Raw genomic sequence first — 18656 nt, forward strand, 5'->3', positions numbered from 1 at the left:
GTAATCTAATACTAAAATATACCGCGGGTCAGAAATGACCCATGTTATGTATACTACGTATAGAAATATATATAATAAAATGTAAAAAATAAATACAAAACCAAAAACTTAAATACATTATTTTTATGTAGTAAACAAACCAATAGAAGATGTCACGGAGAAAAACTACTGTGCAACAAATATTGCAGACAAAAATCTATACATAAATTACTGCTGGGTCATTTTTGACCCATGTTCTGCGTTCTAGGGTTAAAACAAAACGATTGATGTAAATGAACCTGTAGTATGTAGAAGATCCTAGTTTGACAACTCTTAGCCAGTTGCATTTTCTAGTGCATGTGTCATTACCATTCCAGAAATGTTTACAGCTGTTTCAAACAACGAAGCCACTAACTTACCTAGTGCATGAAGAAGCTTCTACCCTTGTCAGGAGCTTGTTAGGTCGCTTTGTAAACGTTAGAAAGTTTAGTTCAAAGTCTCTTGAAGAACTTAGCATTTAAATGTAAGTACCGAATGTCCCTGTTTCCGTAAGGTTCTGAGCACTACTTAATATGACGATAAAAGAAAGAAAGAAAACTAGTGCTGGAATCAAGGACAGAGGATAGTTGTCCTCACCCCTCTTCTTGTTGAAGATAGTTTTACTTCCCGTACAAGGCAGAACCAATTATTTAATTTTTAAAATCAAAGCAATTAAAGGCTGACCTATAAACATATAACTCTGTGTACATATTCCTCTCATGATAAATGTCCAAATCTCAGTTACGTAGTTTGTCGTGAAGCGTTTCAATCTATATATACAGGCTGTTTCAAAACAAAACTGACATCATTTAGGAGGTGATTCCTAACATAAGACAAAAAGTACAGACCAACCTGGGTGCAAAAATGCTTCCTTTCGGAGTTACGGGCTGCCCAAAACATGAAAAAATAAAATTTAATAGTCCATAGCTCCAAAACTATGGAACCCACCATAGTCGGGTCAAGACTTCAGTGAGGAACTAATATGTTTGCTATCCAAAAATACATGCTTCAAAATCCTGTGGTACTTTCACAACAATTTTTATAGAGGTAGTTGGTGAGTACTTCAAATTATATACCCGTAGCCAAACTGACTCTATAAAAATTGTTGTGTGAGTACCTTAGGATTCTGAAACACATATTTTTGGATAGCGCACATTTAAGTTCCGAATTGAAGTCTTGACCCGACTACAGTAGATCCCATAGTTTTGGAGCTACGGACCTTTAAATTTCATTTGTTTTAGGGGAACTTATAACTCCGAAAGGATGCATTTCAGCACCCAGTTTGGTCTGTACCTTTTGACATCTTGGTGTCAGAAATCACCTCCCAAACGTTGTCAGTGTTGTACAAAACGCAACTATTATTTTTCTTGAATCTCACTTCTTTTGCATACCTTTTTAAAAGGGTGCTGCCTATAACTAGATATGAAGCTGTAATGTTTTTCTAACTTTTCTACCTGACCAATTAAAAAAAAAAAAATCTGAGAAAAGTGAAAGAGTTCTTCTAAGTTACAGCGACGTGCGAAATCCATTGTACGACGGAATACTCAACGTGAACCGTACATTGTTAATATTGAAGTAATCACCTTATTGCTTTGTTTCTTGAAAGTACAGAAATTACTATTAAATAGTTTATTTTCTCTTATGTTATGGTGGCTTGTGTGAAGTGCAAAAATAGAGGGAGTAAATGTATGGATTTTATTTCGATTTGCACCTTCGAAAATTTGTTAGCTTCACTTAAATAGAGATAGTAAAAATGATACGTGTATAGATTTGATTCTCATATTATGAGACATCAAATAGAAATTCACGTAAAAATTACAGATATTGATCAGGAAACACTGTAGAAGTTCTAAAATACTTCTCTCAAAACATCTACTATCCATTTCATAAAGATAGGCCCCTGACTTCGCGGTGCTGCCCTGACGTTCACTCAAGAATTATATTGCATTGTCGTACCTCGTTAGAATTGTTGGAATGTTGTCTTTTCAATACTTAAGATACAAAAATTTTCTTTGTACTGTGTAATGAGAAAAAAAAAAAATAGAAATTAATGAAAAAGTGCGTATTTTATAGTACTTTTTTGGTAAATCAATGTTTATAGGACTATATCTCGGAAAGGAGATCACGTGAAATAATTTGCTGTGTACAATATGTAGAGGAATCCATTAACTGTAAGTTGTGAGAAGTTCAATTTTCATCACTTGATACTTTTTGTGTAATTGAAATAAATGTATGACAGTATGATCTCCTTTACCGTGGTAGGTAGAGAAACGTACAAATCACAGTTCGAAAATTTGGAACTCTAGTGTCCCAAATATTTGAAACTTTTAATGAAAAGGGTTTAGTTGGTAGAGTATTTATTTTTTAAATAAAAATGTTTATTCGAACATATTCTATGCGTCAAGCGGAGAGCCATGTTGCAGTCCAGCCTTTAAATTCCCCGCGCTTATATGAAGAAACAGCATACAGTAACTGGAAGTGCGGCAACGCCGTTATGCTGTGTTGTCGCGTTCAGGAAGCTTCCAGCGCGAAGCCTACTTCATAAGAACGTAATAGGAATAAAGCATTTAAGATCTCATAGCCTTTCACAACATCTTACAAATAATAACAATGCATGTACCTATCTCAATGTAATCGGAAAAAAAAAAAGTTGAAGTAACACATCCAAAAACTCATCTCTTCTTAATCTACTTATCTCATTCACTTTCGTCAGTCGTTGACTCATCATAGCTCCTGCTATCTTCCTGGACACTTATTAACAATGGCTCCATTTCTACCTCAAGATCTATCAGTATACACACATACCAGCTTACGAACATGTTAAAGGGTAAAAAAGAAATGTGGCCTTTCAATCACATGTTCAGCCAGGTGGTTCTGTGATCAATTCCCCTGCTGAATGTAATAGAGAAACATGGGTCCTTTGTTTTATTTAGGTAACGAGAGCTGTTTTTGCGTCTAATCACGTCGCACTGATTACGTTTTCAACACTTCCCTTCAGCTCGTAAGCGTAAAAAACTTACACACTCACATCATATGTGCTCATTGGAGTGAGACAGGCGAACGTGCATTTATATTTTTCCTAAGTATTTCTCGTGCTTTTTTATTGAAAAAAAAAATCTGAATATTCCTTCTACGAGCGGTGGCATTACAGAAGGAAGTGGCATAATTTTGAGCGATAATGAAATTGCAGAACTAATGAATGATTCCGATACAGATGGTTATGAGTTAGATAGTAATAACATTGATTATTCTGTGCTCAGTGGCGGATTATCCGGGAGTGAAGAAGATAGTAACTCTGTTTCAAGTGAACCTAAGGTTGCGCCCTGAAAGAAGGAAAAAGAATCGCGTCTTTCCTATTTGAAGGCAGATTCTGATTTAATTTGGAGCGATAAAACTCAAGTGTATGCAAAATCCCTGTTTAATGGTGTCCCGGGAATTAATCAAAATGCTGGGTTATGTACAGAGTATTCCCCATATAAAGTGTTGCAGCTATTTTTACCGATGAAGTTTTATAGTAAAAAAAAGTTGATTTTGAGTTTAACGTGCCATTCAGCAGAGGCGATATGAGACATGGACCTACTGATTAACGTGGAATCCAAACCACATAAGCTCTCGCCGGGAATAGTACAAAAAGAAATGAATCAATACGCAAAACACCAGATTGAGAAAAAGAAAAAATACCGCTAAGTAAAAGCGTGTTACTTCAATTGAAAACAAGGAATCTTTTACATTGATTATTCACATGTGCTTTGTAGCCAGCTTTACGCGATTTTTACAAGTCAACTACGTAAGAGCTATTAGTATGTCTATCAAATGATGGAAGAAGATGTTTTTTGATTTTTCTGCTGTTTGACTTATCACTCAGTGCTCACATACTGTACAGGAAGAAATCAGGGAAACAAATCGCACTTTGAACTTTTTATGTGAACGTAGCAGAAAAACTGCTGCACTCAGCAGGCACTGAACTACAGGGACTATCCCAGTCTTCACCCGTGGAAGACTGGTAGCAAGGGGGCGATTACCCATACAAAGTTCCCCTAATATTCGCAAATCCTAATAGAGTAGGACAAAGGAGATGCTAAGTGTGTAGCATCCGCACGGCGAAAGAAGTTTTTAATAAAATATTAGCGTTTATTGTCTGATATATGAAGTTGAACTCTGTGTGGGGAAATGCTTCGAAATGTACAACACTAAAATACTGGGACTCCTAGATCTGAAAACAGATTTTCTGTGAAGTGTAAACTCAATATTACATATCAACTAAGATTATATCATATCATAAAAACTTCGTGTGTGTATTTGTTTCGGTGCAAATGTATTTTGTACTGCGTGCAGTAAGTGAAAAGAACTGACAAAAAGCAACAAATTTTCGAGGATCATCACATCCAAATCTAAACAAGGTAAACAGTTCGTTTCTCTCTTTTTAAACAATAGGTATGTTTACTGTATACCCTGTTAATTTCTCAGAAATTAGTTTAAAATCTTTGGAGATATGAAATTTTAAAAATACCTCTGCAAAGTGCTGAACAGTGTGAGTGACAAGTTTAAATACCCGTCGGGCTGAGAGTATATACGCGCCAGGAAAATGTGGCCACGTGGTACTCCGAATAATCTGCGATAGCGAAAGGCGCAGAGCTGAGAAAATCATAATGTCATATTTGTTACTGTTTATCTTTTTAAAACAAATCGAAACAGCTTGGTTGAAAAAGTTACTTTAAGATCTTTCTAAAAGTTTTTTCAGTTTGATAATACACCGCAGCAATTCAGAGATAATGATGTCTCACCTTTTACTAAATAACAAGAAAATTACTGGGTGTTGAGTAATGAAATTTTTAGAACTTACAGGTAATAGATGCACCTACACATCGTGCACAGGGAATTATTTCGTGTGATCTCCTTTCCGAGATATAGTCCTATAAACATTACTCTAGCAAAAAAGTACGATAAAACAGGCACTTTTTCATTAATTCCTATTTGTTTTTCACTACACAGTACAAAGAAAATTTTTATGTCTTAAGTATTGAAAAGACAACATTCCAACAATTCTAACAAAATACGACAATGCAATATAAGTTTTGAGTGAACGTCAGGGCAGCACCGCGAAGTCAGGGGCCTATCTTTATGAAATGGATAGTAGTGTTAAATTTTGTACAAATCTGGTCGATAAGTGATTCTTTTAGGTGCTACAGGTATGGCAAATACGAGATACATGTTGATATACTGTAGCGGATCTAATGTCGTAGGAAAGAATCGATATCTGTTGACTTCATTGGCACAAGAACTTTCGCTTCGTAAGCTATTTCCAGAGCTCAGTAACTTGGATTGGATTTTTTTATTTCGAAATCAATGCGTGAGCATAATGCCAACATTGTTCAAATTGATTGAAATTCGAATCTCGATTTGACTGTTACGTTCATAGGATGAGAAGCAAGTTACTAATGCGGGTAGTGACTATGCTTTTGTAATGTATTGTTGTTAAAGAGTTTTGGGTCGGGATTTTTTCTTTTATAAGTTGAGAACAAGTCGAGCCTTATTTCTTAAGGGAATATACGAATAATCTGTAATACATCTTGTTAATCTTATCTTTGTGTATGTGGTGCATTTTTAGTAAAATAATACTACCAAAAATACAATTTCAGTGGCCACACGTAGAAGAATACAGGACGAGTCCTATCTGAGTTATGATTTCCCGGATATCTCAGTTCCGAATTCCAATACAGATTATCCTGTGTCTTCAACTCCTGCTGTGAGACGGAATCTGTTATTTGAGATCAGTAATATAACTGAGGAAGTTAATGGTAAGCATGTGATTTCTTTACCGTTATTAACGTGAAGTTTTGAAGCAAGCAAGGTCTGTTGGATTGGAGTTAGGCGTCCCTTTCCGCGCTGAGACTGTATGAGACGTTGGCCAAGAGCTTAACAGCCTGACATACTAAAAATAATACAAAATTTACCATTTTTCGTTTGCTTGTTTTTCATAAGTGAAAGAAGATAATGTAATACAACTTACCACAGGCATAGATAATGTTATTCTACAACAGAAATGATGATGATGATGATGAATTTTCAGTATTGCCATGCATAGAAATTAGTGTTGCCAGAATAAAATTTCCCCAAAAATCTAAGTTAATAGCCACTAGAGGAACGAACTCAACTGCATTTTGATTACGTATCGTGTTGTTGTGGTATCCTGTGAACTACTTTTTAAATAACATTATTATTTAATTTTAATAACTGTATGTTAAAACTACTAAAACAAACTAAATATAACTATTATTTAAAAAGTAGTTCACAGGATACCAAAACAACATGATACATAATCACATGAGATTAAGTTTTTTCTTGTACTCGCTGTCGTAACTTAGATTTTGGGGGAAATGCTATTTTGGCAACATTAACCCTTTCCGGATTCCAGCTTTTTGGGCTATTTTTTTAGACTTTCAGTCAAGCAGTTACTGCATCGTCACTATTTATCCTAGGATCATGGTTCATACCTCATTCTTTTCAGAATGGAGCTGGCTTTCAAATGGTACCACTTGCATGCTCATACCATATACCAGGAGCGGGAAAAATGATGTCAAAGGAAAATTTTGGAGGGAAATTTTTTTCTCGCAATTTGGGCCCCTCTGGAGCGGCCCTGTGTGAACGTAGCCATCTAAAAAAATCTGATAAATAGTACTTGGTATACTAAATGTGTGTGCCAAATTTCAAGTTTTTATCTTGAATACCAAGGGCGGGATAAATTTTATCAGGAATTCCTACCATGCCCCAAATTACCGTAAAACACCATGATCTCAGGTAAAAAATTTCCTGAGACATCTCTAATTACCCTAGGGTCATGTTTCGCCCATCATTCTCTTCAGAATAGAACTGCCTTTCAGGCGGTATGACTCACGTGTCTCCATCATGTATCTAAGGCGGGAAAATCCCGAAAAAAAGGGATTTTTTGGGTCTAAATATCCTTTATTTCAACTTTTAGCCCCCCGGGGACCCCCCTGTTTTAACGCAGGGATCTGAAAAAAAATCTGGTAAATACTACTCGGTGGGCTGAATATTTATGCACAATTCCAATTTTCCAGGTGCAAAAGTAAGCCCGCCAAAAAAAAAAATATATATATATATACCGACAATGTCCCATATTCCCGTATACAGAGGGAAATTTTTAAACATTCCCTGTGACATCCCTGATTACCCTAGGGTTGTGTTTCGCCCATCATTCTCTTCAGAATAAAAGTGCCTTTCAGGCGGTACCATTCACTTGTCCCCATCATGTATCTAAGGCGGGAAAATCCCGTGAAAGTGATTTTTTGGTAAAAATTTCCCTTTTTCATCGTTTAGCCCCTCTGTACCCCCCTGTTTTAACGCAGAAATCTGAAAAAAATCTGGTAAATACCACTCGGTGGACTGAATGTTTATGCACAATTTCAATCTTCTAGGTGTAAAAATAAGCCCGCAAAAAAATAATACCGAAAATGTCCAAAATTCCCCTATACAGAAGTATATTTTGATAAAAATTCCCTGACACTTCCCTAATTACCCTAGGACCATGTGTCGCACATCATTCTCTTCAGAATAGAACTGCCTTTCAGGCGGTACCATTCACTTGTCTCCATCGTATATCTAAGGCGGGAAAATGAGGAAAAACGGGATTTTTGGGTAAAAATATCCCTTTTTTCAACTTTTTGACCCTCTGGATCCCCCCCTGTTTTAACGCAGAAATCTGAAAAAAAAATTGGTAAATACTACTCGGTGGACTGAATGTTTGTGCAAAATTTCAATCTTCTACGTGCAAAAATAAGGCCACCAAAAATACTTTACATACCCCCCCCCCAAAATATTACACGAAAATATATATTTTAGAATTATGACGTCATTACCTCCTATGTCTCGACGCAGGAAGGTGTGAAACCATACGTAATGTCTTCTGCAATGCCTCTTGATTTAAAAGAAGAAAAACGGACGAAAAAGCTCAAATAGGAGAGTTATAACGCAATGTTCCACGAAACACCCGTATGGTACAAATTGTACCATGGAATCCCCAAAGGGTTAATTTCTATGGATGGCAGCACTGAAAATTTGTCAGGTTGATATTCTCTGTTGTAGAATAACATCTGCAATTGTGGTGAGTTACATTTCATTATCTCCTTTCATTTGTGGAAAACAAGCAAAAAAAAAAAAAAAAAAAAGGTAATTTTTTTATGTTTTAGTATGGTGAGTCGCTTAGCACTGAATCCTTCTGAAGAAAGCGGTATTCATATTTATAGTATGATAGTTTACTTATGTTAGAAAATGAGGTTGTATACGCTAGTTCATATGCTGTAACCAGATATCTATTCAGACTTCAAAATAGTACATTAAAAACTATGTTCAAAGCAAGACTAACCAGGGGAAGTGCATATGTCAGGGGTCATAGCGAGTCACTTTTTTTTAAAAAACTAAAAGTTACTTTTTTTCAAGTTGGTCACTAAAAGTTACTTTTTTTTTTTTCAAATTTGTCACTAAAAGTTACTTTTTTGGTAGGTAAAGTGACTTTTTCGTGTGATTTATGTATTGCATTGGCAGTTTTCGAAGAAAAATATTATAAAAATAAATGGGAAAAGGCAGAAACATGTTACTCACTACTCTTCTGAAAACTTCAGTACTTGCTGCCACATGTGAAACAGTCAGCTTTGTTCTCACTTCAGCTTTTATTCTTTCTAAAGCACAGTAGATGGTTGGTGGATGCTTAAGCTCTGAAGATGGGGTTGAGAACTCTTCTGTGTCTATTCTTTCTTCTGTCATAATCGACTTTGTTTTCTCTCTTAATAGTTAACGCTCCGTTCAATGTTGTGTGTGTGTGTGTGTGTGTGTGTGTGTGTTTGTGTGGTTCATCATGTTCGTCTTGTATTATGCTTCTTGTATGTGTTTGGCTTTGAGAACTCTCAATGGTAAGTTAAATATAATGTCTGGCATGAAGAAATTCGGAAATAGGCCAGAACTGGTTCCACTTACTCAGAAGCTTCTTACATATGCTAAGTCTGGTTACCGTAAATACAAAGCATACTTAGAAAACCTAAGAATGGAGAAAGTTCAAAAAGAAGAAGTAAAGAAAAGATGAAACAAGACAACAAAGAGAGAGAGGATGGAGTAATTGACAAAGGAAAAAAGGGGCACGATGAGATTTTGGTCACTTTTTCGTGTACTTTTGGGCACTTTTCAACTATTTACAAGAGACCAGACCACTATGAGCCCTGATATGTGTAGTATGTTTGTTGTTAGAAATGAGTTCACATCTTGCTGGGTTAAGTCTTACAGAATAACGATACTTTGTGTTTGTGATTGTATGTTATTTTATATAAGGTGGTTTTTGAAACTAAAAGGAAAAGGTTAATTTGTTATATTTAAAAATACTATATAGACTAAATGAAAACTTTTTTTCTGTCAAGTTCCTTTAAAGATTATGCAGTTCCTTGCTTATATCGAGTAGGGGCCGCGGTGGCTCACTGGTAGAGCGTTCGCCTCTGGTGCATGGGGTCCCGGGTTCAAACCATGCTCCCGCCAAGTGAACGTTGTGGTGGACAAACACCGTGTGCGTGGGTTTCCTCGGGGTTCTCCCGTTTCCTCCCACTTTCCTCATTCCACCATTTCATTCATTTCTCATTATCACCGTCTTCTTTAGCCAAACCGGCATAACCGTGGAACGTAAAACTCAGATTTCATTTTATATCGAGTAACTATGGTTCCTGATCAGCGGGGCTTTTATAGTCCTTAAAAGGAATGTAGCAGTTTCCCAACAATATTTATGCTACACGATCTGTCTTTTTAATAATTTTTGAACCAATTTTTTGTATGCTTTTCTAGTGCCAATACGAAGTGTTCAAAGTTTCAATGGAACAATATTCTTTCAGACAAGCTGTGTAAAACTATTTTGTTACCGGAATGCACCTTTTTTTTTGTGTGTGTGTGTGGGGGGGGGGGGGAGGGGGGAGATGGGGCCAGGCAAAAGTAGCCACAAAACTTCTGGGTGTTTAAGGGCGTGGCCCTATGAGGACACAATGCTAACAATCCTCTCAGAAAAAAAGTAACAAAGACTAGACTTTTTTAGTTATCAATTTGTAGGTAAATGAAAGAAGAGAAAAAAGGAACGGTTGGAATTTGCAATTTAGATTATCGTAAAATATATAATATTCATTATACTGTGGAAGTAAGAAAGTTTCCTAATATGCAGTTCTTAGTTTCATGTTGATATTTTCATACATTTACTGTTGGAAGAAACCGAAATATGTTCTCCATCATACTGATATGGTACCGTTTCTATCAGGGGTGGCTGGTACTATATGTTGCATGGCTGTGCAGGCACATACTTTTTTTTAACACTATTTTTTTTAAGTATTAAAGTGGTTCAGTAAAAATAAATTTTTGCTCTTCAGCGCAGAACACTATAAATATATCTCTAAACAGTTGATTTAAGAAACCTGAAAGAAAGAGGTTCACATTCTCAGTTGCAACGATTGTTGCCACTGGATCTAGTAACATTGAGCATATGGCAGGGAGCTCCTATTTCTTACCATGAGGAGACGTATTTATAGTACATCGGTAGTAACTTCCCGCATTTTCCACTGTGACAACCACTAAATAGTTAGCTTTTGGAATAGTTACGAATTCTTCCAGTTGGCACTCGACTCAATTGGTAAGAGAAGTAAGTCACGGCAGCTTGGAAGAAAATGAGACCGATTCACAAAAAACAAACTTGCAAAGAACAAATACGCGTCTGGTAGTAGTGGTGTTTCTTCTGGTCATAATTTTGGGGGATTTTGCCCTTGTCGAGTTGGACAATTACCCTCGGAACTAAGAAAAATTTAATTGCTATCCGGTCCAACCTCTTCGCATTTTGATTCTGCCCCCCGGACAAAATTTTCTGGAAGGAAGCTTGGGATGTGAAAAAAAAAACATCGTCGTAACCAGCAATGCAGGCGGGCTCGTTATTGCTTAATGGCACACAGACTCCGTTCTTTTCTAATTGAGAGACGCTGGATTACTATGGATTACTTTGGTTTTATAGTATAGTCCTAAACAGTGACACCCGCAGCGGAGACCAAAAGGGGGGGGGGAGCAATTTTTGGTGCGCACGGTCCCGGGTTCGATTTCTGGTGGGAGAGCCCAAAAATTTAACCTCTGAATCATTCTTTTTCCTTGATCATCTGTCTTCTTTAGCCTAAAAGGCATAAACGTAGGACGTTCAACTAATAGTTCCATTTCGTATATTTTCAATTTCGAAGGGAAATAGATTACTCTTCTTTATAGTAGAGCAACAGACAGAAATATTTGGTCACTGAAAATTGAATTTCTGTCCTCTATATTAATATAAAAAATGCTAACAAAATGCCGATCGTTTGAGTAGAGAGGTGTTTCTCTACCTTAAAGAAAATAAAGTGGAAAATATCTTCGGTAGCGATCCTCTCTATTCAAAAAAACTTGATAAACAGCATTCCAATTAGAATGTAATAGCAAAATAGCAAAATTCGCAACTTGAAAAGGAGGAGGAATGAATTTCCGTTTCAAATACTTGTGACTTGTTTAATCAAAATAATTTTGTTTAACTTCGTGCATGAGTATAGGCACTTTTCATTTTGTCTTTTTTCGTAACGCCCTCATTCATGTCTTACGGAACATGCTATATATTCTATTTATGTTTTGTTCAATAACATCAGTAAAATAAATTTCTTATGATACACACATTCTCAACCCTTTCATTCAGCTGCTTCGTGTTGTTGGGAAGCAGGCCCTTTTGGTGCTACAATCACGCTGACGTCACGGCAGGCAACCTCGTTCTCGCTGCACGTGTGGGAGACCTTTAGCAAAATGCTGCTTGGCGTTCATTCATTTTTGTAGAATGTGCAATATATTACGCAATATAATACTCGTATGTTACCTTATCTCATCCTTAAGTTTTGAACAACAGTGTATTTAAAGAGATTTAGTTCTAATAACTTTAAAATAATAATCATAACAGTACGTTAGTTCATGTAAAGCCATGCGTCATTATCAGGGTATTTCAGCTAGTAAGGTGAATAAAGATAAGAGGAAAGGGTAGTGAGCATAGCAGTTCAACGAATGTGTTGCATGTCACCAACATGATTTGAACGGTATTAAAAGAATTATTTAGAAATTAAATTTAAAAGCAGTATTTAGCTCGAAGCTGGAAGGACTAGATGTGTACGGTTCATAAACTCTCTTCTTGCGAAATCCGAAGCGATAATTGACAGAACTTAAGAAAAATCTGTGAAGAATATGGGATGAAAATAAAAGGAAACCTACAGTGGTGATTGGAACAAAGCGACTTGTGCCAGTTATAAGCTTCGAGAAAAGAAAGTAGAACAGGTGATTCTTTTCTTTCTTTTTTTAAAAGCAAGGTAATATTATTAATAGAGATAGGAACTGCAATCCTGATGTTAAGGCGAAGGTACTCAGAAGAAGCATCCGGCAAGAGGAATATTGTATCGATAAGAAAGTCAAGATAATGATTGAGATTTTTCTTGCTGATCATTGTATTTTACGAGGAAAAGACTGGACAACGCGCAGTGATAAAAGGAGAAAGCGTTAGAAGTAGTGAAGGAGACAGTGCAGTGACGAATTGGTTAAGAGGAGGGAAACAAACTGGTTAGGAGGGTATTCTTTGAGAAGAAATTGCTCCCCGAGGGACGTAATAGGAGTTATGGTTGAAGAAAACGGAGAAAGAAAGCCTCAGTTAGGCAGATTACCCTGCAAATATCCGACTGACATTTTCCATTGCGATGCTTAAATATTTCCGTAATTGTAATTAAAAGTAGTCGCACCATAGCACTTTTGATTATTTCTTTGCACTGTTTGTTGTAGTTATTGGTACCGCATTTTGACCACCCACATATGAATTATGTACTTAATGGAATAATGTTATTACCATTTTGCAAGAGAAAAGTCATGTCCCTTTCTGATATGTTCAACAAATAAAAAAAAAAAGATACATCAAAAACAAATGAAAATACAAACATACGAAATAAATATGTTTGAATACCATTGTTATTGCAAAATGAATCGAGCAAGATCTTACACGAGGAGTATTCATTTCGCATCCATATTGGCAGTTTTGGTCCAAGAAAGACACACACAATCAGCCCGATTCGGAATGAAAAGTGCATATTGATGCACGTCTTGACTGACACTTCAGTCTAGTTGCCATATCTAATCCCATAGCAACTGCATCATACAAAGATGTATCAAAAAAATAAGCTTTAATTTCTCTCTAAAATCCAAGTTTTGTTTGTAGGTAATTAACTTTTTTATGTTGCATATACCAAAGGTGAGGGAAGTCTAATGGTAATTACAGTCCTCTACGTCAGCTCTCCTCGTACTTACAGCAATTTAAAGATGGCTCATCAACTTGAACATTACTCCAAGGCGGAGGTGCTCGGTGTTATTCGCTTTTTATGGGGAAAGAGACAGAAAACATCTGACATTCATCGAGAATCGGTGGAGGTTTATGGAGAGAGTGTTATGTGTCAGAAACAGGTGTATGTGTTGTGGAACACATTCGCAAGTAGTAGTGGGACTGTGACAGATGATACATGTGGTAGACCCGAATCGTCCATCACCGACAAGAATGTGTCGAGTTGATGCGATGATTCATGAAGACAAAAGAATGAGGTTGCATGACATTGCAGATGTATTACAAATCTCGTATGGTTCAGTGAGGAGTATTCTCCATGACCAACTTGGCGTCAAGAAAGTGTGTGCGCGCGGGATGCCAAAACATTTGAGTGAGGACCAAAAACACCTTCGAATGGATATTTTTCTCAACCACCTCACGATATGCCCACGAAGAAACTGCATTTTTTCACCGCATCATAACGGGCGATGAAACGCCAATATCCCTATGAAAACCTAAATCAAAACGCCAGAGCACGACATAGAAACATCTGTCACCACCGCCAGCCAAAAAATTCAAGACCATAATATTTGCGGAGAAAACAATAACTACTGTGTTTTCGGATAGTCAGGGTGTTATTCATGTTGAATTTCTGGCAAAGGGTACGAGCATTACTGTGGGTACGTACTGCCAGACTATGGACAGGGCCAAAGCAGCCATATGTCAGAAACGAAAAGGGGCATTCCGAAAGTAGGTGTTGTCACTCAACGATAACGCACGATCACATGGAGCCCAACAGACCTGTACACGCATCTGAGTTTCAACTGAGAAATTCTTGACCATCCTCCGTATAGCCCTCATTAAGCTCCTTTGGACTACCATTTGTTTGAGCCCTTAAGAAACACCTCCGTGGACGGCGTTTCGATACACTGGAAGAATCACAACAGGCTACGGTTACCTGGTTAGGAAATCTGAAGGAATAGTCCTTTGCAAAGGGCATAGATTATTTGGTGTTAGGTTGAAATGCATGTTTGGACAGCAGATGGTTCCGATATCGAAATGACGCATAGTCAGTGTGATAACCATGCATCAAATATGATAGTTTTCAATATTTATCTCTGCACATTTTTCAGTAAATCGAAAATTCACTTTTTTGATACACCTTTGTAGGTTAGGAGAAAGCACCCAGGAGCATCTGCAACCATTCGCATGGTTGACTGGAATTGAACGATTCTTTCATAACTTATGCTATTATGAGACGTGATTATACTGCTTCCCTTGGGGCCCGAATCACATGAGCTCGGGTTACCTGCGCCAAAGGCGCATGTGCTAATCATAAAGACACGAGAGTTTTGCAGTCATTTGTTCATAATACAGATAAAGTTTTACTAGATTCCAATAACCAGATGCGGTAGGTTTTATTTTTCTGCCCTCCTTGTATTTCCCTGTCGAGCATTCGAAGTGAACAAAGGGTTAGAATGATTTGTGTAAATCAAAGGGGGGGGGGGTATTTTTCTCGTTCCACAACATACTTAACGTCATACACATTAAAGTGTCCTCTAGTTTATAGTTGGTTTCCAATACTTCCATAAGAAAATGCTTTCTAAGTGACTTAGAACTAACTGGTAGAATCCAGTGTCAGGTTTTTCTTAAAGAGCATACCTACTTCAGTAGTGATCATTTTTAAATTCACATGATTCCTCAGACTTTAGTCCTCGCTGTTTTGAGGTGCGGGCCGATGTAATATATACTGGTAGAAATGTTTAAGAACACAACGTTTCGAACAAAATTCTTATTACAAAATGTGTCCATAGAAGGCAAGCTGATCTTGATGCCTGTAGAGTGTATGCTGCTAGCTGGTAGTTGTAAAAGTTGTCAGACAACGTAGCCTGTGTGGTTGTACGTGTGAATCACAATGGGATACCAACGGAAACTTATTTTGAAGTTACGTGGCTTTGAGTGTCGTCATAGAATGGGTCTGCGAGAGGCTGGATGGTCGATCGTTCTGGAGAATTGTCGCATAGGTCGTGACGTGTCTGTAGTCCATCGGTGATGTGCTCGGTGCGAGGCGAGAAGATTGCACAGTAGTCATACTCTCAGAATGCCTTCGCAACGTTACGGGGTTTAGGCCATCCTCATGGACAAGATGATGACTAGCAGTGCAGTCGGAGCCAACGTGGCCCCTGTATGAGCGCACAATCGATTGTTAGATGCAGGTTTAAATTTTGGATCCATGACATTTGGGCGCAAAACCTTTTATCCAAATAGATTTATCTACCTACATATGTTACAGTGTATTTCATAACTAGAGCCCGAGTGTTTAGACACAAATATGAAAAGAGGCACTGAAAGTTTCGAAAAACTTGCACAAATAATTTTGCATAAACTAAAATTAACATCTTGAACACAGTAAAGTTGTGCACATAATGCTGCTGCAGACTCTCGACTATCTGGGTCGTGAGTATCCGGTCTCCGTACTATGCGGCTTCGTTTTTAAAAGAATGTATCTTTTTATTAAAATAAAAGACATATAATAAAGACATGTAATTTGTGCAAAAAAAAAAAAATTTCGTTAATGTTTAGTTATTTTAACGATGTGACTATATATTCATACTGCACTGTGTACTTGATTTTTTTGTCAGGCATAAATTTTATAATACTGTACAAGGTTTCTTTTTGTATGATAAATTATTGAAACATCTTCCATCATTCTGAATTTTTTAAATTGTGCAGTTAGTTTTTTGTGATATTAGTGCCTATTTTCAAGGCTTTTTAGTGCGTAAACATCCAGCTTCTAGTTACGAAATGCATTGTAACCCGTTTAAGTAGAGTAACCTATTTAGAAATTATACACCTTTGCGCCCAAATGTTCTGCTTCGTAAGTTTTCGCATATCTTTTATAAATCGCTCCTAACATTTACTCGTCGCCGAGAGAAATGAAATCTGTAGTTTTACAACCAGGTTATGCTCACTAAAGAAGACGGATGATTAATGAAAGCAAATGATTGTGAAAATTCGGGTGGAATGGTAATGTGGGAAGAAATGAAACCCACGGACCAGACATTCACCACGTTCCACCACAAATTCACACTGCATGTAGTCGAGCCACTGGGCACTTGCACCCAGGGCGAGCGCCCCAAGATTGAGCATCCATACTCCCCTGCGTATCGCAGAGATCGTTTCCGATAGTGCTTAGAGAGACTGCAGTAGTGAGATTTCCAAGATGATAAGTAGCTTTTCAATAAATATATCTAAATATGGGAACCTAAGCTATGTTAACGTTTTTGCTAACAAGATAAGAACTTTTTCTTCGTTATTGTAGCCAGGGCCGGCTCTACCATATGTGCGACACGTGCATTTGCACGGGGCGGCAAAATTTGTCATAATTATATTATTTAAAATAAATATTTCTTGTTGGAAAAAGACTTCATGATCATGGTAGTTAAATTTACTAAGATGACTTTCTATTTGAATACTACATTCATAAATTATGTTTAGGTCGCATTAATTTAAGGTCACATGGACAGTGCTAAAGCAAATGATCAAGCAAATCCCAGCATGAATTGCTTAATTGTTGTCAAATACAGGAATTCAATTCTCGAACAGTAGCGAACATCTGTTCCATTTGTTAGTTATCACAGTTTTGATATAAGAACTAGTCTTGTCTTTGACGCAAACAAGTTCCTTATCATTGAAGGTGGGAACAAGTTTTTTTTTTTTTTTTTTTTTTTTAACTTTTTAACAGATGTAGAAGAAAAGTCAAGAAATAAAGATAAAAGAGCTAGTTGCACTGAAATTACAAACTGATATATTGAGATTGATGCTCGATGTTGAATTCTATACAGAAAGATTAGAATCTTTTCTCTGCAGGTGTGTTTGTTTCACTAACATAATAGATGATTATTATTAAAAAAAAAAAAAAAAAAAAAAAAAAAGACAGCGAGATTGTATTTGTAGTGTTTAGGCCTTTCTGAGTGTTAGTGCACTTTTTCTTCCCTTTGTTGTTCATGATGGATTAGCATACTTAAAATCATGGCTTTTAAGATTTCTTCTTTCTGTAGAAAGAGGGCCGGCAAATAATGCCATTGCACGCAGCGGCAAATTGCTTAGGGCCGGCCATGTTTTGTAGCAGCAGCGAACATAAGATTTAATTTGCGAGAGATATCTCTTGGAGTTTCTTTTTCTTGTTTTATCGTAACTACTAAAGATTACACAGTTTCAACTTAATTCCTGTTGTGTATGAATCTTTGTCAACAACATAGAACATTGAGATCTAGCATGTAGGCCGTATTTATACAAATTAAGTGGAATTTGTTACTTTTGATCGTTGTTTTTCATTTAGGTGACGATCAGTCGGATACGAGTGATTCCACAAGTTGCTATTCTCTGGGTGCACAAGGAGAGAGAAATGACTTCGGTGGAAACTCCGGCCTTCATTTATTTCAGAATAGAGAAACAAGACAAAATGACACAATAATTTCTGGAAGAAGTGTTAATAAAGGTACAGCTACTTACTTCATAGATCATGATAAGACATAATAAGATCATAATAAGACATTGATGCTCAGTTGCAGCAATCGAGGATTAAGATCAGATAAGACAATCCGTTGATTATTTTCATCTTTGGATAAGAATCTTACATCGGTTCATCAACAGTTTGTGAGAAAGGATTAACTTATCCACGAATAATCGGAAGTTGCATAAAACTATGACGTTTACGACAGGACGTCATGTAGTATCGTCTTGATTGGCTAAAACGCGTAACAACTGAAAACTGATTCGCGTAGCACGTGGTAACTCTTTGTTACTAGATATGGAAAGAAAGCAAACGAAGAACTTTAATCCTCAAGAAGACGAATATGTCCTAATGCTGGTGGACAAATACAAACATATTCTTTGGAAAAAAAAAAAGTCATATCAAATACTGAAAAGAAATTCCATTTTTGATATTTCAGAATATTAGGGGTGCTCTGTTGAATCTTATGGATAATGTATTATATCAGGGGTTCGGATGTTGAAGGAAAAAGTTAACGGGTCACACTTATCTGAACCCTTCTCTGTAAGGTAGGGTAGAGCACGTTACTTACATTAGCTCACTTTACATTCAATGTTAGCCATTATTTTCAAATGTAGAGTAGAGTAGAAGTTACGTTAGCTCATCGCATGACTGCGTCACACCATGGCACTTCATTTAATAGTTATGCAACAAGAAATCTCGCCCGCAATCCTAGTTCGTAAACTTTTTTAAAACCTA

General features: G+C 36.8%; 1 protein-coding gene across 3 annotated transcripts in view; it reads left to right on the plus strand.

Moving 5' to 3' along the window:
- Nup153 (nucleoporin 153) overlaps positions 1-18656 on the plus strand; it is a 121999-nt gene that overhangs the window by 30935 nt on the left and 72408 nt on the right. Inside the window, exons 3-4 of one of the 3 annotated variants that reach the window (XM_081743451.1) lie at positions 5658-5816; positions 17745-17903. The exons of 1 other annotated variant lie outside the window; for it this stretch is intronic. In XM_081743451.1, the coding sequence (XP_081599577.1) occupies positions 5658-5816; positions 17745-17903 (318 nt within the window). The remainder of the gene's footprint in view (positions 1-5657; positions 5817-17744; positions 17904-18656) is intronic. One more of the 3 variants, XM_081743452.1, reaches the window with a different exon arrangement.

The sequence above is a fragment of the Thermobia domestica genome, chromosome 17, assembly GCF_964235325.1.
Source record: "Thermobia domestica chromosome 17, izTheDome1.hap1.1, whole genome shotgun sequence".
Classification (NCBI taxonomy): domain Eukaryota; kingdom Metazoa; phylum Arthropoda; class Insecta; order Zygentoma; family Lepismatidae; genus Thermobia; species Thermobia domestica.